Here is a 25,840-nt window from a genome sequence, read left to right on the forward strand (position 1 = left end):
TGTAAAAACAAAACCAAAGCCAAAGCAGAGCACAGCAGATGAAGCCCTGAAATTCAGAGGTTTTTTTGTCTTTATTCTTCATCCTTTTTCTCCACTTTTTCGTTGCTCAGCTGAAGCGTTGGCTGAGCTGGTGCTGGCGAGCGGGTGGTGGGATGCTGGTGGCTGATGTTCTGCGCTCCTCTCGAGCATCATCCACCTCGAGCATCACCCGCCTTAAGCATCACCACCCATTGCAGGACCCCGCCGAGCCCAGGGGGCACGAAGCCTCTTCTTGCTCCAAGGATGGCGTTATTTACTGTTTTCCACCCCTTTTTATAGTCAGAACCACGCTGGATCTCCAAAGCCAGGATCAGAGCAACAAGGAGCACATGGTCACCTTGGCCAAGGGTTTGATGGTAGAAGAGGGAACCAGGACAAAGTCTTTGTGATGTCCCTCTTGCAGCGGTGACACTGGTGTGACGGACCAGGAAAAGCGCTGGACCTGCAAAAGGGGCTGTAGATAAATGAGATGATAAGCCCGGTCTTAAGTGCAGACCAATGGGTGGAGTAGGTTTAGGTGTCAGTAGGCAGGGTGGCAGCTTGCAGAGGGAGGCAGGAGAAGGAACATCAGCTCCCACCGGCCTGTGGCCGCGTTTGGTGGCCGCAGTGCCCCTGTCCCCTGCCCCCCCGCTGCCGCGTCAGCCTGGGAGCATCGGTAAAATGGCTCCTTATTCTATAACTAGGGCTGGTTATGGAGAACACGTGGGCCTGAAGGACGCGAGTGAGGCTTAACGAGGTTTCTAACATCTGATCTGAGAAACGCGCAACTCCAGAAAATATTAAACAAAAGGCAAGTATTTTTATCCTTGTTAATTACAGCGTCGTGGGCCTGATCTGAAGTGGGTTTCAGCAGGACTTGCAGATGCTCGGCGTTTCTCTGTCAGCCAGCTCGCTGCTCAGCAGATGCGGTTAATTGAATTCTGACAGGCGCAGGCGAAGTTGCGCGAGGGTCCGTCCTCCCCTGCCCCTGCTGCGCCCGTTTGCAGGGGAGAGGAGAAACCTTTGCGCAGCAAATGGCTGGAATGTAAAGGCTGGGCTTGAAAGTTATGAAATCCTGAACCGACAAGAGCACACTTCATTAAAAATTCATCTAAAATAGCCATTATAGAATAGTTGTGGTAATTAGCTGAGAGAATAGTTTTCTCTCCTGGCCTCTGATTCCTGACAGTAAGGAAAGAGGGCAAGAAACAGCCCAGAATGCGTAATGAGCGGCTCTGGCGCAGCATCCCGGACACAGCCTGGGGCCGGCGCGCTGCGACGCTGGAAATCGCGGCTGGCGACGCCGGATAATTGCAGCTGTGATGAAGGAGCCGGTTCTAACCGCGGGAACGGTGATTCGATCCTGCGAGGACCGGGGCCGCTCCGACCCCGCTGCGCGCGGGGGGCGCTCGGCAGCAAAGAGCTACTGGGGTTTTGTTGGGAAAACAAGGTGTTTATTCACCCGAACGCTTTTCCTGCGGGATGTGCCGATGGGGGCCGATGGGAGCCGGGCAGCACCGGCATCGCCCGTCCCAGCACGGGGGGACGGCAGAACCCGCAGCCCCTGCCCTTTTTTGGCATTAAACCTCCAACCCCACTTTCCTCCCTGTAAAACACAGATGTTTAATTTTAGGCTGGCAGATGTTTCACTCCTGGCTGAGATCTGAAGTGAAGGCGAGATAGGGGTATTTATAAACCAGTAGTACTTTTCCTATACTAATTCCAGGTTACCTCTCTGTATAAATAGGTCACAAATCACATCTCTGCATTCCAGTACTTTGTTATAAATGTGCTGTTTGTAAGACGTAAACCGTCCCGGTTGGGGCTCTATCGTATATCTCTCCTGCGGTGCGTACGTGTGTCCTCTGTGGTCCAGGTTTACGCACACGGACAGATGCTGGCGGTGCCAGGGATGCTATTTTTGGGGTAGTCCCACTGCCAGTGGAAAATAGGCTAATGGGATAAAAATGTTTATAAAATGTCGCTGTTTGTGAAGAAACTTCTTGCCGTGTAGAGAACAGTAGGGAATTATCCATGCGTTTGCGTACGTGGTGACCGGCGGTGGAGCAGATGGAGGTGGTTTTGTAGCCGTTGCGGTGGACCAGGGCTCCTGAGTTGTGGGTCCATGTTGGGGCTATTTCTGCATCTCAGAATCCCATTCCTAAAGTGTTTCTGGTCGCAGGCACCTTGGGTGGGATGTGCGACCCTCCTGGTGTCATGAAAACCATCACGGGCTCAGCAGGAGGGTGGTGGTGTGGATTTCTGAGCCGGGTGGGAGGTTTTGGGGACAAGGGGGACATGTGCCCCAGCATCACACAAAGCCAAGATCTCCCAGACCCCAACTTTCCTCCGAGCATGGACCAGTGAATTGATTTGAAGCTGCTTCTTCAGCCCAAAAACTGGGGATATTTCCCATTCTGGACCACTTGTTGCCAGCTGCAGCATCCATAGGAGTTTGAGATGGAAGCATATATCTGAATAAGTAAAATATCGCAGTGTTTGGCTGGCGGGTCTCATCGCTTCCTCCGTCACCGTTTCCTGCCCCTCTCCGCTCCTTTCTTGGTCGTGAACAAAACCACATTAAACAATACTTTGCATTGTTTGCCGCTTTCATTCAAGGGAAAGGAACCGCTGCCCTCCGAAGATACAAATTAATTAGAAGCGAATACTATCCTGTTCTCCGGAGCAGTAAGGCCAAACAGACTGGCTTTCTTTGAAAACGTGGGACCAAAGTGTCTCTTGTATCCTGCTTCTTTACATAACCGATTGCTATCTGCTCAATGGAGGTGGCACTGAAAGGCCTGAATCTTCGGTCAGTTTTGTTTGGTATCATTGAATTTGTGCTAATGCTTCGCTGGAAACAAAGTCCAAGAAAATGATTCATGCCCGTGTTTAATAAGAGATTTATAGACAGGGAGCCAACAGGACAGATGTAACCAAAATAGAATAGCGGATTGAGTTACGCTTGGGCTTTTTAGCCTGAATTTTAGTTCGCTTTATGAAGTATTTGATTTCACAAGGAAAAAATGTAAACTTTACCTTTTGGTTCAACCTGCGGAGGACTCTGAGCTGACTGCCGTGTCCATTCCTCTCCCCTGGAGATTCACACTTGGTTTTATTTCTTACTTATTTGTATTAATTGTGCTGAGTGATGCTCAGGCCTGGCCAGAGAGCCCATGAAGGAAGCACAGCGTGGTTTTGGGTTCCCCAGACCTCATGCCCCTCTGCTTTTGGTTTGTTCAAGCTGGAAAAAACCCCTAGGAGTTAATTGGATGTACTCTGCTTATCGCTCTTTGAAAGCAGCAGAAATACGGGAGGTCTTTCAGATGCTCCCTCTGCATGAGCAGGAGATGACTCCCATCTCCAAGGAGCGGGTGTCTGGATGCTCGGGGATGTATTAACCAGGGAGATATTGCATTGGTGACAATTCCATGTGTCAGTGGCTCTGTGCAGCAGCACCGCAAAGCCCCGGTGCTTTGCATGGATAATTGGGCCGTGATGGCAAGAGAAGTCAATTTTAAAACATGGCGTGGGTTGTTCTGCCGCTCTTTAGTCTGCGCTGCTCCTCCGGTCCGGCTCCATAAACAAGGGGCATCCTCCCCGTATTCCGACTTTTTCAGGGTTTTTAGGAAGGGACGGTGAGGAGGGGACGGTCCCAGCCCCGTGCCGGGTGTCGCGGGGCATGTCCCACTTAGAACACTGCTCCCATTGTCCAGGAGCCGTCGCCCTTCGGTTACTGCAGCAACAAGTCTGCAAAACTTGTAATATTATCTAGAGAGTGGAAAAGCGGCCCCCAGAACACCGGAATAATTGCAGGAAAGGACACCTCTCGAGTAGGAGACATTTTGAGTGCAGGAATGCTGATCGCTGGGTTGTTTTCTTCTCTCTGTATTCACAGATAGGGAGGCACGGAGCTGGGTTTGCACTTGACCCGTTATCAAACGTTTTTGGGGAGAAGAGATGGATGGTCGTGGAGCCGGGCTGCCGTTCCCAGCTGTGGCTGCCCCTATCAGGCCTCTTTTGCTGTCAAAAATCATCATTTTAAGCAAGCCTGTGCACTTGCACTGTAAATGTGCTTAAGAAAGGGAATCCTCTGGATGTCCACAGGCCCCAGTACTGCAGGACGTCTCGGTACTTACAGCCGTCCCATGTTACCGGGTGCCGATGGGCAGCGCTGGGCTCCGGGTGTTGTGTTGGGCCGAGTCACGGCTGCGTCCCAGCAAAACCCAGGGATTTGGCTTGGAAGCCACAGCTTAATGACATTTTTTGGCTTGGTGGTTGGGGTCTCTTGTTATCAAGTGGGAACGTCAACCTGCAAAAGGCAGAGGAGGGGTGAGCTGGAGCTTGCAGGAGGTGCTGGTGGGCTCTGTTCTCTGGTGGGTTCTGTTCTTGGGGTACCAGCACAGTCTGGCTTTGAACTTCAGCAGGAGAAGCAGACATCAAGAGAAGTATTCATGGTACCGATGCAGGTATTTATCAACCTCGGGCGATTTATCGCCTGTTGTAGAGACTCCTGGTGAAGTCATCTGCCCGTCTCCAGGGGGCACCAAGGAACCAGCTCCGTGTCTACGCCTCCAGAACGATGCTGGCTGTGCGGAGTGCCCGTTTTCATAACTCATTAACTTAGGAAAAGTGAAAGAATCCCTCTCACAGAACCTGAATGTGCTGAGACCACTGTGGTGGATGGTGGGGGAGACCAGGAGATGTTTCCACATGGTCAAGTGGCATCTGCCCCATGGCCGATAGCTCTGGTGCGGGGAGGAATATTTCCAAGAGCTACCTGCAAAAGTCAAAATCTGAGCTTTCATTAATGTTGTGTCTGCATAATAAACTGTTTTAATGGTTTTCCCTTTTCATTTTGAAGTTCCTCAAGAGAAGCCAGAGCAGATCCCACTGGAGAACCGCTCCTGTGTCCTCATCCGACGGGATCTCGTTGCTCTCCCAGCCAGTCTCATCAGTCAGATCGGATACCGCTGCCACCCAAAACTCTACTCGGAAGGAGATCCTGGAGAAAAACTTGAGCTTGTTGCAGGTAATGAGGGGGAAACTTTGCTCTGCTCGATAATGCTGGTGATTCCTGCTGTTTTCCTTCCTGAAATGTGTTCATCTTGCACCATTGCTGCAGTCGTGCGTCCCATGTGCCCTTGCTGTGCCTTTCTGGATTATTCATCACCAATCATCTTTCAAAAAGTTTTAAGTTTCCTTTAATTTGCTGATGGAAAAATGTGTCATTAACAGGATTTATTCAATCGAATTAATTTAGCATTTTAATTGAATTCTCCAGCTTGTGTTCTTCCTGATTGGTGTGGGCCGCATTGCAATTGTATTTTGATTTAGATGTGCAGATCTTAGAAAAAAAAAACCCAAACCATCGTGTTATAAGATTTGCAAAGCAATGGAGATAAAATTTGTGTCAGTGAACAAGGTCTGAAAACACTGTAAAAGTTTTTTACAAATTGAGAATATTACCAAACTGTGAAACGCTGCGGTGGGAAGAGAAGGAATTGGGTTTGGTCCTTTCTTTTCTCTTTATTTTCATTTGGGAGGAGAATTCACTACTCTGTGCAGGATTTCTGGCCAACCTGGGGTGGAAGATGGTGCCGTTGATCCTGCTGGTGTAGATGAACTGATTTGGCACCACAGCCCGTTCCTGCTGCCCGGATAAGGAGGTTTCATTGATACCTGTAGAGCCCTTGGTACCAAAGGACGTGTGGCAGCACAGTCAATCCAAGTCAGTTGTCCTTTCTTTCCAATCATTTTTCTCTTGGTGGGCAGCATGGTTTTATTTTTGGTGTGTAGAAGAACTCTGGGTTCCATAGAATGCCCAGAAAGGTTTCAGCTCTTTGATGGGAAACAGGAGTCAAACGCACACGCTGTAGCACAGCAGACAACCACAAGTGTTTATTTTGTATCAGGAATATTCATTTTGTCCCCATGTACATTTTACATGAGCCTTCTTAAAGCCATCAAGTGGTGCAGGTTGTTTTCACAGTGAGAGCTGCAAATTGGCTTGAGGCAGATCTGTTTGATTTGCATTTTTCAATCTGGAAAAAGACGAAGTAGATGAATATCTCTAACCGATAGTGACCGCTTGGGTTATTTTGTATTTATTAAAGTGAAGTTACCCTGGGTAGTGTCTGGCATTCCCCCCATGGCTTATCTCCTAAAACACCGTTGCTGAACAAAGTTCATTCCTGCCTTGGACCTGGTGTATTTTTCCTTTGGTCTCTGGTTTTTCATGCCACAATTGACTCTGCAGACTTCATCATCTCTCTCCAAGAGGCTTTTCAACAACCCTGGTGGTCCTCGTGGCACGTCAGATGGACAAATGTAATGTGTGGAAAAGGAACCTGGCCAGACAGGGGATCCAGGGCCATTATTGTGATTTTCAGGGGCTCAGGAGCTGGTGGGATCTCGCCTGGTGGGGGCTGCTCTGCAGCTCTGTCTGCACCCAGAGGGTCGGGGTCGATAACCCATTGGCTTTCTTGGAAATCCAGGAGGTCATTTTATTTCTCCAGTAGATGTTTTTTCTATCTTGAGAACAGCGTTCTGCATCCGGATACAACCCATTCTTTAATCGTAATTAAAAGCAAATACCAAAACCCTCTCACTTGACAAATGGGATAACGCCCTGCAAGGCAATGCCAAGGCAGGAGCCGTTGGGTCCGTGTGAGCTACGTTAAAGTACAAGTGTTAGATAAGGAACCTGCGGTAAAGCGCTGCCAGACCCCAGCCGTGGGAAACCGCTTTGGCAGGGGCTCCTTTTCTTCCAGAGAACATCCTTAAAAACGGGATTTCAGAGTCAGCAGTTCCTGTGCGTTAGAAGGAAAATTCCCTGCTCACCAGAAGCATCGAGAGGTGATGGCCTGGGGTTTTTGGAAACAGATCTGTAGTGTAAATGAGTACCTTTCCTGTGCTAGACGGGTTAGTTTGCCTTTCTTTCTAGTTGTATGTTCTGTGATCTTTCGCTTGAGAAAAGAAAAGGCCAAATGGATTGGGGTTTTCTTCCTTTAGAAGGAATAAATAGTCCGATCTGTACATATAAAATCACAGAATGAAGCCTTGCACTGTGTGTCTTTGAAAAAAGGAGAAGAAGAGTCCTTTCATGTGATATCCATAGACTTCCTTTCTGTACGGATAAAATTAGGAATTATGATAACCTGGGCTTGCCAAGACCCCAAGGGACTGCGGTGAGAGTCCCTGCTGAGCTTTTCCACATCCTGCTGTCCTGGGCCGGTGCTGGCGGCACAGCAAGGGTCTCATTCTGCACTCTCCCTCTCCACCCCTTCCAGGCTCAGGTGTTTACATCACCCGCGGGCAGCTGATGAATTGCCACTTATGTGCTGGTGTCAAACACAAGGTTCTCCTGAGACGTCTCCTGGCCACCTTCTTTGATCGGTACGTGCTCTTCGTGCTCTCCCGAGGGATTCGGTTTATTTTCTGCTGTTTTAACCACGTTAACAGATAACGTGAGTGAGCGCTTCACCCTCTATATGCTGCGCTGACTTCTGTGCTCTTTCTCAAAGGTGCTTGAACCTGAGCACCCATTTTTCCAATTCCTCACCTTAAAATCACACAACGTATTGATCCCTCCATAAGAACCTGAAGGGAGGAGGACGCTGTCCCCTACAGTCCCCATGTAAGGGACCTTTTTGCTTGTCTTGCAGGAACACGCTTGCCAACAGCTGCGGGACGGGGATCCGCTCCTCCACCAGCGATCCCAGCAGGAAGCCCCTGGACAGCCGGGTCCTCAACGCCGTCAAACGTAAGGACAGAGATTTACTGCTGCTCTGCTGGAACAGCAGCCCAGAGCAGCGCGAAACCTAAGCGGGAAGGCCACCTCTGTTGTGTGACAGCAGAAACTGTGTATAGTGAATTCAGCTTCTAGGAAAATTAAGTTATTTTTATTTTACGCTATTTTTGGGGGGCATCTGAAGTGAGATTTTTTTTTTTAGTTTGGCAGTATCGTAATATAAAACATTGCTACTTGACTGTTTTGCTGTATTTTAAAGCACTGATTTTGCAGTGAATTATTTTATTGGTAGGAGCTCTAAGAAGGAAATCGGGACGGTGATTTCCTACCCCTAGGGCTGTAGGAAACCCCGATGGGTTGGTGCAGTGAGGCCTGTTTACCATGATGTACAGTGGAAAGCAGTGCTTTCTCTCCCATCACTGGATTCTGGATAGTTACATCCCTATGTTATTGTACTGGAAGTTGAAACTCTAAGCAATTTTTATTTATTTTTTAAGATTTGGAAGATAAATCTTTTTTTCTTCCTAATTATTGCTGTGCTGCTGAGCTCCAGAGGCCTTCGAGCCGCCCTCTGAGATCTGCAGCACATGGAGAGAAGGGATAAGACAGCAGATTTGCAATGCCTAAGGACGAAATCACTCAACTGCGTTGTTGGTTCTTGCCCATAGCTCCTGCGTGGAGCCCTCCTGGGACAGTGTCCCTGTTAGAGCCCCAAGTCCTGACCTTCCTTGGTCGTTGCCAAGGCTCGCACAGGGTTTTGGAGGCCGGGAAGGCCGCCCTGCGCAGGGACAGCACCTATGGCACGTTGTCGTGTCTCGGGGCATAAGGTGACTTGGTCACTCCCCATGGCCGTGTGACGATGCTGCTCCATCACACCGGGTGCCAGGTCCCCGCAGGGCTGTGGCCGGGTGTTGCCGGGCTGTGCCAGGGATGCCGGAGCAGCCACGCTGGCCGGGCCGCTGGTCTGTGCGTGGTTGTCCCCGCGGTGGCCACTGTGGGTCCGGCAGAGAATGGTCCTGTGGGCTCCGCCGCTTGATCACGAGCAGCCCTGACCCTTCCCAGCCCCGCAGCTGTGCCTGCGCCACCACGGCTGTAAGAGCCGTCCGTGGATCTGCTGTTGAGGGGTTCGCGTTGGGCTTTTGTGTGTCCACCTCTGGTTTTGGCCACCCCAGCGTGCTGTGGCTCCTCTGGAGTGCGAGTGGTCCTTCTCCAACCCCCTTCCCCATGCCACCTGGGCTTTTGGTGCCTTCTGGTTTTATCCTTCTTGATTGTCTCTATCTCGAGCTGAGGAGTCCTTGTCTGTCAGTCTGTCCTTGAGAGAGCTCTGGCACACGGGTGGCACCAGCCCGTGCCAAGACGTGTCTGGGACGGGGCAGAGGCTGCGGTCACCGTTGTGCTGCCCTGGTGTCGCTTCCTCCGCATCCTCAGCTCTCTGTATCCCTGTCTTTGCAGTGTATTGTCAGAATTTTGCCCCGAGCTTTAAGGAAAGCGAGATGAATGTTATCGCAGCCGATATGTGCACCAACGCCCGCCGGGTCCGCAAGCGCTGGCTGCCGAAGATTAAGTCCATGCTACCGGAGGGGATGGAGATGTACCGCACGGTCATGGGCTCCACCACAAACAGTGTCCCCCTGGATCCCGAATTCCAACCCAACACTGCTCAAGTCTTTGAGCAGCGAATCTATGCAGAAAGGAGGAGCGACTCGGGGACTATAGTAGCCTTGAGAACTAACACGGTGAACGTGGAGCTGAGCAACGGATCCAACCAGTCCTTCGAACAGAGCGAGGATGCCGAAGGGGCTGGCTCGGTGATCCAGGAGCCGGCTGCCACAGACGCGATGGCATCGGATACCCAAAGCACTCCGCAACCTTTCGAACAGGGCTCGGGCTCCTCCAGCCGGCCCGAAACTCCCGTGAGAAGACAAGATGGTACTTACGGAGGGACTTTATAAAGAGGGTCGAACAAATAAGGGATCTGTAATACTAAAGCTGCTTGCATGCGTTACTAATACAAAACAAGAAAATGTGATCAAGCCACTTACCTACTGAACTGCTACTGTTGCCTGAAAAAAATGTGATTTTTATTCTGCTTGTATTTAAAATTTATGAAGGAAATAATCGCATTCGTTATACTGTAAACGACTAGGTCTGTGGCGACCTACTTAAAAAAAACAATATTGGGCTCCTTTTTTGATATTCCCAAGGTTAGTCTAGAAGATCGTAGCTTTTTCTTTTTGGTTTTTTTTTTGTTTTTTCCTTTTTTTCTCTTTTTGTTTCTTATTTTAAGAAGGGGAGGAGAAAAGCTGACCACCCCCCAGCCACCACCACCCCGTCATCACCACCCCATCCATTACTCAGCTCAGAAGTAAAGCCATCGATAACCTTGTCCTCTAAAGCAAGTTTGACCGTCACTTACCAGGAAAGCGAGGTGTGTTCGGGTACGGGTGCTGCGACTGGCGATGTTTGTCTCTAGCAGAGGGGCTTTGGCCAAGTGGGGCAGGGTGGGGGGAATCGTTGGAGGTTTCTGCTGTCGGAGGGAGCCCCCGGGGACTCGGTGCCGCTGTCTCGGGGAGTTTTACCCGGTTCCCGGGAGCAGGGATGGTTCCGCAGGCGTTCAGGCTGGCACGTGTCGGGAGGAGCGCGTGGAATGCAGGTGGAGACCCTGGCCGGTGTTGTGGTTGTTGTCTTGTTTGTTTGTTTGTTCATTTTGTTGCTTTTTTGTTCCCAAGACGGCTGAGCTTTGGGTTTGGTTTCTCTCTCCCTCCCTCCCCGCGACTCCTTCTTGTTTGCTTCTCCTCGCACCTTCGTGTCACCCGCTCTTTGGGCTCGTGTCACCCGCTGCTCCCCATCACCCCGGGGCAACGGGGTGGGCAGGGGGACCAAGGTAGGGGGGATGTAGCCCCCCCCAGCTGCCCGTGAAGGGCTTGGGGAGGAATCCCAGTGCGGAAAGCACACGAATCTGGCTCCAGAGCCGCGAGCTCTTGGCGTTGCTCCCGGCAGCATCCGCACCGCAGACAGAGAGCGCGGTGCAGCCACATCGGGGCTCACCCGCCGCCCCCTCCTCTCTTCCCCGGGCCAGATGAGCTCACACTTTGCAATAATTTGGAGTGCATTGGATGCAGAAAGGTTGAAAAAATAATAATAAATTAGCTTTGAGCCCCTCTTCTTGTGAAGAGGCTTTGGGGAGGAGGAAGCGTTTCGCCTCTTGCTCATCCTCCAGACAGACCCTCTGGGGAAAAGCCCAATGTGAGTTATTGATTTCCTGTTGAAAGCCGATGTCCCCAGGCTGTCTTGGCCTTTGTGGCGCCGCTGGCCTTGGTTTGGTGGTGTGGGCATGGGGATGGGACCCACGGGTGGCCCTGGAGCGTGGTGGGGACCCGCTCGGCCCCCCGCGCTGCCCACGTGGCCTTGGGAACCCCCAGAGTGACCGTCCCCCCGCAGACCCGGCCCCGCGGGGCTCTGGGTGCTGTCACCCAAGGGATGGGGTCAGGGATGTGATAGCCAAGTGTAGCTTTTTAATTATTTCTTTTTTAATTTTAATTATGATTTGTACTGTGACTAAACGGCCTGCTTTAATGACATTTACAGCTTGTTCTTTAACAAGTTTGGGACTATGAACAAGTGCGAGGTGCACAAAAAGTCACTTTTGAAGGCGACTGTGGCTGCGCTCTTCTTGTCTTTCCTGCTTTGGTTCCCGAATCCAGACGGCGCTTTGCTCAGGGTTTTCTTCCTTCTTTGTATTTCCATTGGGAAAGGGTGAGCGGGGAGAGGATAACCCAACTTTTTGGCCATTTGTTTTGTTTTCTTCGATACTTGAAGCAGTTTTTTGCATCCTAGGAACAAAGCTGTCCGGCGTTTAGCCTGTTCTACTGCTCTTTGCCCTGAGAAAAGACTCCGTGGTGAGTGTGGCACCGCTCTGGGTTCTCGGCACGGTTTGCTGTGGCTGCACCGCGGTGCGGGGGCGTGCGATGCTGCCGGGGGCTCTATTTGCACTTCACCCACCGCAGCGAACAAAGCTCGGGCTCTTGCCGAGGCCGGTGCAGCTCGGGGGGGACAAACCTGAGCAGGGGGACCTGAGAGGGGAGCTGGGGGGCTCCTTCCCCACCACCCCCGAGGAGATGGAGCCAGGTCCTTGGCCCTGGGGGTGTCCCTGTGCCCCTGGGTGGCTGCTGGAGTGCAGCTCTTGGGCAGGTTGGGGGGTCCAGTTTGGCTGAGGACCCCCCTGCTCCCTCATCGCCTCCCCGAAGGTTTGGGTTTGCCAAAAGTCTCAGGCATAGGCGGGAGCGGATCCGGGCGTCGGAGATCGAATGCTGGCCCCCTCTCTGTGTGTCTGTGCATATATATATACATATATATATATATCAGATATTGCAAAGGGTTCCTCCTCCTGGTTGGCACAGGGGTTTGGGGAGCAGGGGACCCCCCGCTGGGGTTCGCAGTTGATTGAGGGGTGAATTCCGGACCAAACCCAGCCGGGCGGCGGGGGCCCCGGGGGCAGCAGCAGCAGTACTTGAATGGCTTGGGACAGAGAGTCTGAAGAGAGTCAAGTTGCACAGTGAAAATATATATTTTTATACCTAGCACAACTTCCTGTATATTTCTGGGGCTTTTTTTTTTTTTTCCTTTCTTTTATTTTTTATTTTAATTTGGGTTTGTTTTATTAATTAATATTATTAGAAAGGCAAACTTCTACAATGTGAAGGGCGTTGGGTTTTTTTTTTGTTTCCTTATCTGGTAGATGAGGGCAAGCATTTTGCACTAATGTTTCCTGTGTGTGGAGGATTAATGATATGTTTGAAAATGTTATATGATAATGATTGTATTCTTCCGAAAACAACAAAAAAAAAAAAACAAGAAAAAAAAGTAACCCCTTTAAAATGCTGAATGTAGGGTGAGAACAGAGCAGTCCATCGATTGTATGCGGCTTTCCTGAGTGCCTTAGAATTTTTTGATCATTTTTTCCAAGGAAAAACGAGATTAAGAAGATCAGATCATAAGCGACTCCTTCCTCCTCTTTGTTTACGACACTATTTTAAATTATAGAACTTGGGGCTGCTTTATAATGTGAATAGGAAACTGCATTCATCTAGGTCTGGTAGTGTAAAATCGAAGCATCAGTATTTATGGTATGTCTGCACCTTTATTCTTATGCTTGACTATTAGCAATATTACATGTATATTATATATCTAAAGTTATACCAAGCACCTTTAAAGAAAACCGAGCGTAAGCATCTGAGTTACCTGCAGCTGCCATATAGAGTAGGAGCCAGCCCCTCTCCTCGTTAGCGCCAATTAACGCCGCCGTCCCCAGGGCTGCTGCTTTGCAGAAGGGCTGCATGACCTTCTGCCTCCCCGCGTTGGGTCCCCATGTGTCCCACCCCCCGTGTCCCACCCCGGTGGCCGTCCCGGCCGGTTTGGCCGCGGTGACACCGGCACAGGGTGGGCTCAGCGGGAGGGACGGGGCCGGTGTCACCGGGGAGCGGGTCCCTTGTGTCACCGCGATGGTTTCGTTCTTCTAACTGTGGTTTCACCCAACAAGTTCCCCTGGGGGCTCCTCCGGCCGTGCGGGGGGTTCAACCCAACCCGGCCCCCCCAAAACTGGAATTCCCGTGGCGCGGGGGAGCGTCGCGGCCCTCGGGCCTCTGCCCCCGCGGTTTTGCCCCAAATCGCTTGTTTTTTCTGGCAATCGCGGGTGGGAAGGGCCGGGAGGACCCCCAACCGCCCCCCGGGTGGGAAATCCCGGCGTCCATCCCATGGGCTGCAAAAAGCTCCGAGTCCCCGCTGGGGAAGGGGCCGAGGTCCAACGCCCCCGCATTGAAACCCCCTCGACTCCCCCAACGAGTTTCTTCCACTGTTAAAGCGTTTTGCACAAAACAAAAAATATATTAAAAATATTAAAAAAAAATTTAAAAAAAAATAAAAAATAAAAATAAAAATGGTGATTTTTATGTCAAGGTAAAAGCCAAAACTTGCAATACTATTTTTAGCAGACAAAAAAAAAAAAAAGAGAAATAAAGAACAACTGAGTATAAATGTTATAAATATTTTTGACTTGAACATTTGGATGGCACTTGATTCAAATAGAACATTAATCCTTTGGACGGAATGTTTGGGGAAAAAGAAAAAGGACTTAAAGTACAAGGTTGTTTTTAAAGCGTCTTCATAGGGTATGAAGTAGTACTGTAATTCATGACTGTTAAAGACTTTCTGTGCTGTACGGAAATCTCGCAGTACCACTGAATTATGTTCCTCAGCTGTCTCAGCCACGAACGATGCTTCTTTTTATTTTACTTTATTTTTTATCCTGCATTATTCACTATAGTATTTATGTGCTCTTACTCTGTATAGTTAAGACTGTTATTTTGTAGCCATGGCTGACACGATATATCAGTAACTAAAAATAAAAGAGAAAAAGATTAAGACCCCCCCCCCACCCCGAGTTGGAACTGTGCTCATAGCTGTTTTCATATGAAGAGAAATCCATTTAAAAAAAAAGAAATAAAGAAAGATAAAAAACCAACAATGTGATCATTAATTGTAAAACGCTTTGTAAAATTCACATTTACAAAATAATAAAGTAAATGACAATTAAAAGCTTTTCTTTGCTCTCGTTTTCTTCCTTTCTGGGTGGCGGGTGTTGTCAACCAGGGGGTTGTTCATAGGGGCCCTGTGTCCCTGTGCTGCTGGAGGGGAACAAACCCCAACCGTCACCAATTGCCCAAGTTTGGGGGGGTTCGGAGCTCCCTGCCCTGGGCTCCCCCCTTGTCACCTGAGCCACCTCAAGCATCTTTTGGCTCCTTTTCCCAGACACATCACACGCTCCCTTTATTTATTATTCTTTTTAAACTTGAATTTGCAGCAGCGCTGGGGCCGCAGCATCAGCCGAACCCCCCAATTCCAAGGGGAAAAACCTTCATCGGGCTCCAAAAATCCGGGTAGGTAAATGGTTCTGTTGCAGGGGCAGGACCCAGCGCCCTGGCCGGACCCCACACGGAGCACCCAGGGCGCTCATTCTGCTCCCCATCATTTTCATCATCTTCTTTATTTTCTTCCCAACCCAATTGGCCATAAAATTGCTGAGAAGCTGCATTTCCTCTGCTTAGCAAAAAAAAAGAGAAGTGCCCAAAACCACTTGCATTTGGGGTTTCATTTAATCTCGTCTCACTGAGAGGAAAAACACAGGAACTTGGATGCTCGCGGACGGCGCATACCCCCGCGTTATATAAACCATTTCAAACTGATTTATTCTAAATGAGTTGTTATAATCAGAATTTTCCTTACGAGCAGCTTTCTTGCAAACGTCAGTATTTCAGACCAAAAAAAAAAGCCATCACACGGCCGCTCAAATATTTCAAACTGATTACTTATAAACACCATTGCTAAAATTAGGTCTTTGGTGTGCGGTATTGTCAGAGTGGGTGTATTATGATCTGCAGAGAGTATAAAAAGATAAATGAGTTATTTAACCAAGTAAACGACGTTGCTGTAGAAATGTGCGGCGGGGGGGGCCGGACCTCGCACTGCGGCACCGCGTGCGGAGGAGCCGCCGGAGCAGGGGCAGACGGAGGGACGTTTCTTCTTCGCCTTAACGTTGTTATTCTTTATTGCTATTGTGATAAAACAGCCGATCCCTCTGCCCGGTGTGGGGCAGAGGTTTTGCCCCAAGGCTGAGCCGTGGGGCGGTGGGTGCACCCATGGGTGCGTCCTTCCCCGGGGCATTAGAAAATCACTGTTTTTCAGTGCTGTGGTGGGTCACAGCTGATTTCTGGGAGGCAGCGCTGGGTTTTAAAGGTTCGACTTCGTTTTCTCAGGATCTGCCATGGAGGGAGAGACGCCGGAGCGCCGGGCCTGCTCAAACTCTCTGGATTTGGCTCTTCGCCTCCACCCCCAGCCGGTGTTTGGCCCCCGGGGTGTTACGGGGCTGCCCTGGGTGCGGGTCGTCCCCACCGTGGGTCCCCAGGGACGCAGCCAGGTGGGTGCTGGGGTTGGGGACAGCAGGGGCACCGCGCTGCGTGGCTGGGGGGAAAATCCATCCAGGAGTCTCATAGTGCCCAGTCCCACTCCGTCCAGGAAGAACAGCCCAAACTGAGTGAAAGCTCATCCAGCTGCTGCTGTCCCTGCTGGGATCCACCTGCAGATTCAGGCTGCTTTTTGATTTTTGTTTTGTTTTTTATTAGTAGATCTTTTCCAGCGCTGCTCTGCACCGGCTCCTGGTGGTGACCCACACGGGAGGGCGAAGGGGAGCTCGGCACCCACCATGGTGGAGGAGGTGAGGCCACCCAGTGGCACCCACACACGGCCGAGCACACAGGGCCAGGAGGTGTCCGGAGCGGTCCCGACATGGGAGCTGCAGAGAGGGGAAAGCTCTGGGAGGCAGCTGGTTGGGACCTTGGCCAGGAGTGCAGCCCGGGGCAGGCATACCCACGTTGGCCAATGCAGAAGGTGGTGGTTATTGCAGATGGTGTTGGCCGCTGCAGAAGGTGTTGGTTATTGCTAAAGGTGTTGGCCATTGCAGCTCATGTTGGCCATTGTAGAAGGTGTTGGCCATTGTAGGTGTTGGCCATTGTAGAAGGTATTGGCCATTGCAGATGGTGTTGGCCATTGCAGAAGGTGTGGAGGACCATCGCAGGTGGTGTTGGTCATTGCAGGTGGTGTTGGTCATTGCAGAAGGTGTCGGTTATTGCAGAACATGTGGGCCATTGCAGATGGTGTTGGCCATTGCAGAAGTCAGGGACCATTGCAGAAGTCAGGGACCATTGCAGGTGTTGACCACTGCAGAAGGTGTTGGTTATTGCAGATCATGTTGGCCACTGCAGCAGATGTTGGTCATTGCAGGTCATATTGCCCACTGCAGAAGGTGTTGGCCATTGCCTATGCTACTAGGAGATGCGGATGAGCAGCCTGGGGATGCCAGGTACTGGGGTATCCCAGCAGGACACCGTTCCACCTGCCCCAAGCCTCCGTGTGACCCAGCACCATCCCTGCCCTCACCCCATGGGAGCGGAGCAGGAGCTGTGCCCAGTCAGAGCTGAAACACAAGTCCGGCTGGATCTGTCCCTGCTCGCCACCCTGTCCCCACCCACTGCCCGGGAGGGTGGCCCGGGGGGGACGGCGGGGAGGGTGCTGGGGGTGCTGCGCTCCCCCTCCCTCCCTCCATACACGTGAACCAAGGGTGAGATTTATGCCCGAGAGGCCCGTGGAGCAGGCGCCATAAATCACGGCCGCCAGCGCTCCCTGCCCCAGCGGCTGCGGAACACTTCACTCTCCTCTTATTTATATGCATCTTTTGCACCCAGTCGTTTTCTAATAGACTGTGGCGCAGCACTCCAGCACCGGCGAGGCCTGAGATATATCGTGCAGGACAGAAAATACAAATAAAGGGTGAAGGGTGGGAACTGCATCATTCCCCGCGCGCGCCGCCGTGCCCGCCTCGCTCCGCCGCGCTGCCGCGGGCGCACGGGCGCGGGATGAGGGTTGTCGGTGGCACATCCATCATCCTGGCGACCAGGGGCTGGGGGTGTTATTGGGGGGGAGCTTAAGAGTAATAATAAAAGCAGTAATGATGATGCTCTGGGTTTGGTGAAGGGACGGGGAGTGGGTGGCAGTGATGGGTTGGATATGAGTATTGCAGCCAGCACACCCTTGGGGTCATGCTGGGACGGTGACAGCTAGTGATGGTGACAGTGGCACAGTGACAATTAACGCGTTCCTGTAGAAAGCTGCCAGTGCAGGTAATTAATGTGCAGCTAACGGGGGGATGTGTCATGGGGGGGGCGGTTGAGCCAGACCCTGGGTTTTTGGCCCCAGCTGATGCCGCCTGCGCTGGGATGGGATGATGACAGGGGGTGACACCCCAAATCCACTGTGCTGGGCAGGGTCCCCTGGGACTGGCAGCCCTTGCCCAGCCCTCAGCCCTCTGGGAGAGGAATTAGATCAGTGTAATTCAATGCTAGGACATAAAGAAAAAGAAAACAATTAAAAAAGGAAAAAATGCCGAGCCACAAACCAAGACGACAGATAAATCCAGAAGGGGATGTAATCTCACTCCCCGGGCCCAACCAGAAGTTAGGATACATAAATTATTGCACCTAAAAGCTTCTATAATTTCACTTCTATTTGATTCACCATAAAGTACCACAATGCCCTCTGCATCTGCCTGTCTGATTATACATTTGTACCAAGACACAGCTTATGCTTAAAATAACATTACTGGAATAGAGACGGACAAGAGAATTCATTTGAATGGAAATCAATTTGATTAGAAAAGTAAATTACCCGGAGTATATGAGCAGCATATTGCGGTTCTGAATAATAATAATAATAATAATAAATAAATCAGTGGCAGTAAAGGGTCTTAAATGCTTTCACGGAATGGAGGGGACTGAGCTGTGATCCGTGCAGCGCTGCCCCGTGTCACCGGGACCCACCGCAGGGGACGAGCCCGGTTGTGTTCGTGGCGGGACAAGAGGAAAAGGCCTCAAGTTGCACCAGGGGAGGTTTAGATTGGAAATTAGGAATAATTTCTTCCCGAAAAGAGTTGTGGGCATTGGAACAGGCTGCCCAGGGCAGTGATGGAGTCACGGCAGTGATGGAGTCACCGTCCCTGGAGGGTTGAACAGATGGAGATGAGGTTCTCAGGGACATGGGGCAGTGCCAGGGGTGGGTTATGGTTGGACTCGATCATCCTGAGGATCTTTTCAATCACAATGATTCTATGACTGATTCTATGACCCTTGGGACAGGTGCTGGCCTGGCTGGGGTGGCCGTGTCCCCCTGTGTGTCCGTCCCTGCTGTTGAAAACGGTGCCGGGAGGTGGACAAAGCATCGGAGCCAGGGTGGCCGGTGGCATCGGAGCTCCCATTGCTCCCTGAAGGTGCGTTTCTCCTGCACCAAACGCGGTGGGGACGGCTGAGCCTCACGCTTGGCTGAGCTGGGATATCTTACAAATAATCAATTGATATTTAATTCCCATGTGATAACTGTCTTATTAAATCTAAATTTAATGTGTATTTGGGAAACCCTAATTTAAAGTGTTACTGCATGCACCATCTGGTGTGCTCTCTAAATACAAATGCAATAACATAATTCAGAATTACATCATAAAAGTAAGTTATAAGAGATTAAAATGCACAACTACGTTCTTCAGTCAAGGCAGCTTTTATGCTTTTTCTCCTGATTTAGACACAAATCACAACCGAAGCATCCCTACCCTGATTAAGTGGTTTTCTGCAGGGGTTTTTAATGGTGAGGAGAGAGGTGAGAGTGGAGCAGGAGCAGCCAACGGGTTCCAGTGCCACCAAAGAGCTGCGGAAACCTCAGCTCAGCGCTGCCGGGGGGTGACGAGCACGGGGGACCTGGCTGCTGTGCCCCCCACCCCAACAAACCACCTGCGGCACTGGGGTTTTTGTTCATTTAACACTTTAATACTGGTCAGAGCATCCTCTCCTGGCCCTTTTCCTCCAGCGAGGGCCGAACGGGCACAGGGGAGACTGAGCGACCCCCAGCTGCTTTTCGTTAACAACTGGTCAAATATAACCCCGCGTTAGGTGCATCAATGATCTTTTATAGCGGCAGTAAATCTAATATCTTTGCAAAAAAACCTATTTTCTCTCTACGTTGAATGAAACATGAGATTCCTTAATAGAGAGGGAAATTAAAATCTAGTTTTATTGCAGTTCCTGTAACTGGTATCTAAGCTATTAATAATCAATCCATCCTTGCTTAAAAGCTAACATTTATCACCCCAGCGACGATGAGCTGACGGGCACTGGGGGGAAAGTACAATTGACTGCAATTACACTTTGAAAAATGTTATCTGTGCCACTGACCACTGGGGATAAATGATGAGATTTCATTTGTTTCTTCAAGCTTCTGATTCTTTTTCCCAACTTTTTCTTTCATTGGTTTCTTTTCTTTCCCTTTTGCCTGTAGGTTTCCTCAATGTTGAGCTGCTCAGGGCAGGACCGCAGGGAACGGCGGTGTCCCCAGGTCATGGGGACCCTCCACATTGTGCCCTGGTGAGTGCAAGTGCTGTCCCTCTGCTCCTGTCCTGGCTGGGGACACCATACCTGGGGACATTGCACCTTCCTCATCCTCACCTGGGTGCATCATACTTAGGGACGTCACACCTTCCTCATCCTCACCTGGGGACATCATACTTAGGGACATCTGACCTTCCTCATCCTCACCTGGGTGCATCATACTTAGGGATGTCACACCTTCCTCATCCTCACCTGGGTGCATCATACTTAGGGACGTCGCACCTTCCTCATCCTCACCTGGGGACATCATACTTAGGGATGTCGCACCTTCCTCATCCTCACCTGGGGACATCATACTTAGGGACGTCACACATTCCTCATCCTCACCTGGGGACATCATACTTAGGGACATCACACCTTCCTCATCCTCACCTGGGGACATCATACTTAGGGACGTCACACCTTCCTCATCCTCACCTGGGGACATCATACTTAGGGACGTCACACCTTCCTCATCCTTTGGGGACATCATACTTAGGGATGTCGCACCTTCCTCATCCTCACCTGGGGACATCATACTTAGGGACGTCACACCTTCCTCATCCTTTGGGGACATCATACTTAGGGATGTCGCACCTTCCTCATCCTCACCTGGGGACATCATACTTAGGGATGTCGCACCTTCCTCATCCTCACCTGGGGACACCATACCCAGGAACGTTGCACCTTCCTCATCCTCGCCTGGGGACATCGCGCTCAGGTGAGCGGTGATTTTGGCAGCCGGTGCTCACTGAAGGGCACCCATGGGTGCCTGTTGGGGCCCTACTGGGGGCTCCCTCCCTCTGATTTTGGATAAAACCTCCTTGCAGAGCAGGACTGCACCATCCCCGGCTCCCATGGCTGGGAGAGGGACCCCAGACCAACCTTGTTGTGGGGCCACTCGACCACTTTTAGCACAAAAAGCACAAAAGTTCATCAGTTTTTTAGTTTACAGCAGGGAGGAAGAGGCTGGTGAAGGAATTGATTGGCTTGATTTACTGGCATTAATGAAGCAGCTGACCGTAGATCTCCCGCAGCAACATTACGCTCCCAGCGATAATTCTCCAGACTCCAAACTTTTCAAATGAGTTTTTGCAATTTAAAATTAATAATTGTTCTGTCTAGAACAAGGATAATTAAATGCCTGTTCATCCTCATTATTGTCAACCTTGTGATTTGTTGTTTTCCCTGTAATAAAATTAACCGGTTTAACTAATGGGTGCCAAAACTTGATAATTAAAGCTGAGCAAATAATTTGCAACAAATGATTTACCCACTGGGTTTGGGGGGGTTTGGGCAGACACGGGGCTGGGGGCCAGTGTGGGGGACCCCGGGCAACCTCCTTTTTCTTACAATGGTCATTTTTTTAATGGAATTGTTGATACTTTGTATTTCTTGCTAGGAAAAGCAGTTCCCACACCGAGCACAAGGCAGGTTGTCCATCTAAGTCTTCTTGGGTCGTCCATTGACAAGAAGGCCCATGAGAAGCAGCAGCTGCTCCCCGGCGAATCCCGACCATGTGCAGGGGGGTCCAGAACCGGCAACTCTGGGAGGGAGGAGGGAAACGAAAATAATGAGCCCACCAAAGAGATTTGGTCAGACACAATCTGCTAACGAGGATGAGCTTTAAAATGATGGTTATTAGCAAGGTTTCATTTCAGCAGCAGTTAAAGAAGCTTTGGAAGGTATCGCAATTAATTTGTAAGTTTATATTACACATTATAACCGAGTGGCCATTAACGAGGCGGTGACATTAAATTTAATGTACTTGGGACTGTTTGTCTCTCCCTCCTGGGCTCCCAGGGGACAGTCGGGGTTCGGAAGTGCCGGGTTCGTCCCCGGGGGCAGCACCGGGACCCCCGATGGCAGTGACACAGGGGGGGTCATCGCGGTGACACCGCACGGTGCCGGGTCTGGGTCACTGCGGGGATGAGGAGTTTTGGCCTCAGCTCCGCGGCACAGCCAGGGAGGCTCGGATGAATATAAGGAAAACATGAAATGTCTCATACCTATGACTTTAAATTAAAAAAGCAATGTACTGTTTATTGGTTCTTCCGAGTGTCTGTGGAACGGCAGGCTCATAAAGATCATATTACAGTACAAGCCATTATGCAAAGAGTTTACTATATATACATTTCTAAATGCTTCAGCAAACAGCAGCCTACTTACGAGCAGAGAAGGATAACTGGTTCGTTTGGGGTAACAAATGATCCTTGATTTGATTTTAAATGCAATGACAGCAAAATTTATTTCTTATTTAATCACTTGCCAGAGCTGTTGAGGACGGGATGGTATTAAACTGCACAATGCAGCATATGACTACTGAATCAGTTGAAATAGGCATAAGAATATATTATGTTTATAGGATAGAAAAAGATTGTACAGCAACGCATATAACTAGAATGGGTATTTTTGTCATTTATACAGTAGCTTATATCATTATTTCTTCCCGCTTCCAATTTTACAGTAATAAAAATACAGGGGATGTGATTCTCTTTGCATTACAGATAAACCATCTTGATTCTTTATTAAATATTTTTATTAATCTGAAGTACTACAAAGCATTTGAGCAGATAAATCAGGCTGCGAATAGTCATTTCCTCTCTGCTATGGCTCTATAAAGTGGATTCATTTGTGAGTGTGCAATACCAGAAAAGAAGGTTTCCATATTCATTAATATGCTCCCTTATTGTCCTATTTTTATATCCTGCTGTACCGTGCAGAACCACTCACTTGGTCCCCAGAATGAAACGGGTCTTGGTGGGTGGTGGACTCTGTAATAGTTTTGTGTCCGGTTTAATTGGGAATCACTACTTGGGCACCCCCTGCCAGCCCCAGCGGGAGGATGCCTGGGGTCTCACCGGTCAGCAGTGGAGGGGACACAAGCATTTTGGGGTGATTTGGGGCTGGATCCAGCCCCAGCATCACCCGCTCTGTGCCTTCACCCATCGCCTCGGCTGCTCTCCCCGTAGCGTGTAGGGACCCCATTATTCAGGACCGATTGGGGATTTGGGGTTCAGCCCCCCTGGGAGGGTACCCAATACCCTGGGGCTCTGCCAGAGGCTGTTTGACCCCCTAAGGTGTCACCAGCCCCTCGCTGTCCCTTCACCCCCATCACCCCACTATGGAAAGCGGCACTTTGGGGCCAGCACCGCGCTTTTTGGCCAAACCCCGCCATGGCCATCATCTCGGGGCCCCCAATGTCCCCAGGGATGCTGGGGGGGGGGACACACACGCCAGCGCGGGGGTGAGTTGGCGCTGTTAGCATTGAGCTTCACCAGCTGACAAGTCATTTAGTCATCAGAGGGAGCTGCGGAGGGGCACAGAGGAATTAAACCTCTTTAAAACACAGCCAGGTGTGCAAACAAGTTTATCCTACTGTATCAGCACACGCGTGAGTCAGGGGGGGCTCCATAAAGGTTACAGCAGCCGCTGGGTTATTTAGGGCTCCCTGGCAGACGTGACGTTCAGCGTCTGTGAGTGTTGGGGCCGTGGGACTCGCTGGGACCCCAAAAGCCTTTTTGTTGCCCCACGCCCGGGTCGGCCTCATCCTGCCCCTCTATGCCTCCCTTGCCCCAGCCGCTGCTGCCACCCCCGAGGGACTTGGCTTTGGTTGCAAATTTTACTGCAGCAGCTGTCTAACATTTGGTTGCTGTTTGGAAACAGGAATTACAGCGCTCGGCAAAACACACCGGGGTCCCTCCGGAGCCGCCACCGGCAGCCGGCACAGCCCCAGCCCGGCACCCCGGGCTCCAAAATCCTCCTCCTGCTACGAGTGGCCTTTTGCAGCCCAGCTGCGATTGCACACGGGGGAGCAGGAGCCCGGCTGTGCGGGGATTTAGCCAGGATTCTACCCAAACCGCTGCTTTTTCCTGCTTCGGAGCATCCCTGCTCTCCCCAGGGCATCCTCAGACCCTGGTCCAGCAGCGCAGGAGGACACAGATGGGGCTTTTCCCCCCTTTTCCCATTGATTGTGCTGGGCTAAGGCAAAGCAGAGGTTTGACCCCCACAAGAAACTGCAGATTTCATGTGTTTTACCGGCATGGTAGGAGCCGGTTCGGGGGCTGTTACACCTCTCTGTGTGCGCCGGGTGTTTTCCTCACTGGGAGCCGCTGGGGCTGCACATAAATCCACCATCAGCCGCAACTGTGTCCCAGATGTCCCAGGACATGAATTTTTGTATCCAGTTTTAGTGCTGGTGTAAAGCTAAATTATGGTAGTTGTCAGCATTAGCAAAAACCGTCACCGCCATCCTGCCTGTAAAAAGCGCAGCGGTGGGACCTGGGGCTGGAAGAGGTGGAGGAGAGGTGGGTCAGCTCCTGTTTTCTGGTAATTATAAGGACCGGGTTATTGTGCTGCGGAGCTGGGACTGGTGCGGGTGGGTTGGCCGTGGCTGAGGTCACCGGCACCGCGGCAGAAGCCACCAGAAACTCTTCTCCATCCCTCTGCAACATCAGCAAGGACCGAAGCCGCGTTCAGATGCCTCTCAGGTCCCACGCTGAGGATGGTGGAAGCCGCATTTGAGCAGAATCCAACCCAGAAGCTCTTACGGCACCTGCCAGGGCTCGGGCATGGGGAATCATCAGGGCTTTGCGCCTCCATCCCGCGGCAGATCCCGGCTGATGGAGAGCACCAGCCTCTCCTTCCCAGGACGTGCTGATGCTATTAAGCACCAACTTAGGAAAAGTGGGAGCGGAAGAGTTTTACACCTTCACAAAACAATGTTCAAGAAGAAAATGAGCAGCCAGCAATTGTAATTGAGACGGACGAAAGGGCGGCCGGCTTCCCCCAAAGCGTTTCAGGCAACGTACTTGAGAAGAATATGAAGTGCTGCTGCTCTCTAAAGATCGCCACGCTGCGGCTAAATTATTAATGACTAGGAATGATTTCATATTTAATCTAAAGACTATTAATTACTCTGCAGAAGAGCAACACACCATCCTACGAGCCCCTCTCACCAACTGAATAATTTAGTGGTGCCCCATATTTTACCTCAATGTCAAGGCGGGCGCTGATTCCTCCTGCGAGCGCAGCCGGGTGGCGTTTGGGACCGACGTCGGCGTCCCAAGGGGTACCTGGTGCTGAGGACTCACCCTGACCTCTGAGCTCCCCCGGGTGGAGGGGGGGACATGTGGGGCTCCCATGGGGCTGGGGACACAACTATCCCCCCACCCTGGCAAGGCTTGGAGCCCAGCGGCGGCCCCAGCTGTGGGAACGCTGAAGGCAGATGTTTATTTGTCCAGGATTAGTTGCTGATTATTGTTACGGTGATCCAAAATGATCATTAAAAAGTGAAATGGGCTGTTTAATAATAATGCTCGGCGCACGCAGTGTGCCTTGCATTACGAGGATGTTTAAGCATGAGCCCAATTAAGCCTCTCGCATCCCTACAGAATTACCCCAGTTGTGCAAACTATTAGGTGAACTCCAGGCTCCTGGTACTCGCAGGCGATGCTGGAGCCCGGCGCTCTGCTAGAGCCCCATTTCTATCCTGAAGCTAAATTAAAATCCTATTGTGCCGGTACTGCTAATATTTCCTGCTCTTGTTTCCAACAATTAAATTGTGACATTCTGCCAAAATGTACGAGGAAACTAGAAAGCTCCATCAGCTGGAAAGAGGCAGCGAATCCTCCCGGCTGCCTCCTGCCGCCCAGATGCCGCGGTGACGGTTGCGGGTGACCCGGCCCCGATGGCAGCGGCGGGTGGACGTGGCGTTTGTGGGCGTTCATGGTTCTCTGCCAGCACAGGTGGGAAGCGGGACTTTAAACATGAAGTTGAAAGGTTTTTCCTTCTCCTTTTAGGAAAGAAATCTGTGAACTGGATCCATGCGGTACCAAAAGGCAAAATGCTGGTCATAAGGGAGGATTCGGAGGGTGATTTCCACCACTGCCCCCCAGCACCACCACCAATTCTGCCGCCCTCCCCGTACATGCACTGCCGCATCCTTTTAAATACTCCCCTGGTTTCTAATTCTCTTTTGCCCCTTTGCTGCTCTGGCTGCTCCCTGGGGAGGGCACGGGGGTCCCCTGCCCCACGCTGCCCCCAAAGC

The 25,840-nt window shown here is 50.9% G+C and overlaps 1 protein-coding gene across 3 annotated transcripts in view; it reads left to right on the top strand.

The window, feature by feature from the left end:
- Window positions 1-14,326, top strand: part of NACC2 (NACC family member 2) — a 52,480-nt gene extending 38,154 nt beyond the window's left edge. For all 3 annotated transcript variants that reach the window (XM_065853729.2, XM_071817241.1, XM_071817240.1), the window contains exons 3-6: window positions 4,883-5,050; window positions 7,311-7,416; window positions 7,686-7,783; window positions 9,224-14,326. In XM_065853729.2, the coding sequence (XP_065709801.1) occupies window positions 4,883-5,050; window positions 7,311-7,416; window positions 7,686-7,783; window positions 9,224-9,723 (872 nt within the window). In that variant the 3' untranslated portion in view covers window positions 9,724-14,326. The remainder of the gene's footprint in view (window positions 1-4,882; window positions 5,051-7,310; window positions 7,417-7,685; window positions 7,784-9,223) is intronic.
- The last annotated feature ends 11,514 nt before the right edge of the window (window positions 14,327-25,840 follow it).

This window comes from Patagioenas fasciata, chromosome 20 (genome assembly GCF_037038585.1).
Source record: "Patagioenas fasciata isolate bPatFas1 chromosome 20, bPatFas1.hap1, whole genome shotgun sequence".
Classification (NCBI taxonomy): Eukaryota; Metazoa; Chordata; class Aves; order Columbiformes; family Columbidae; genus Patagioenas; species Patagioenas fasciata.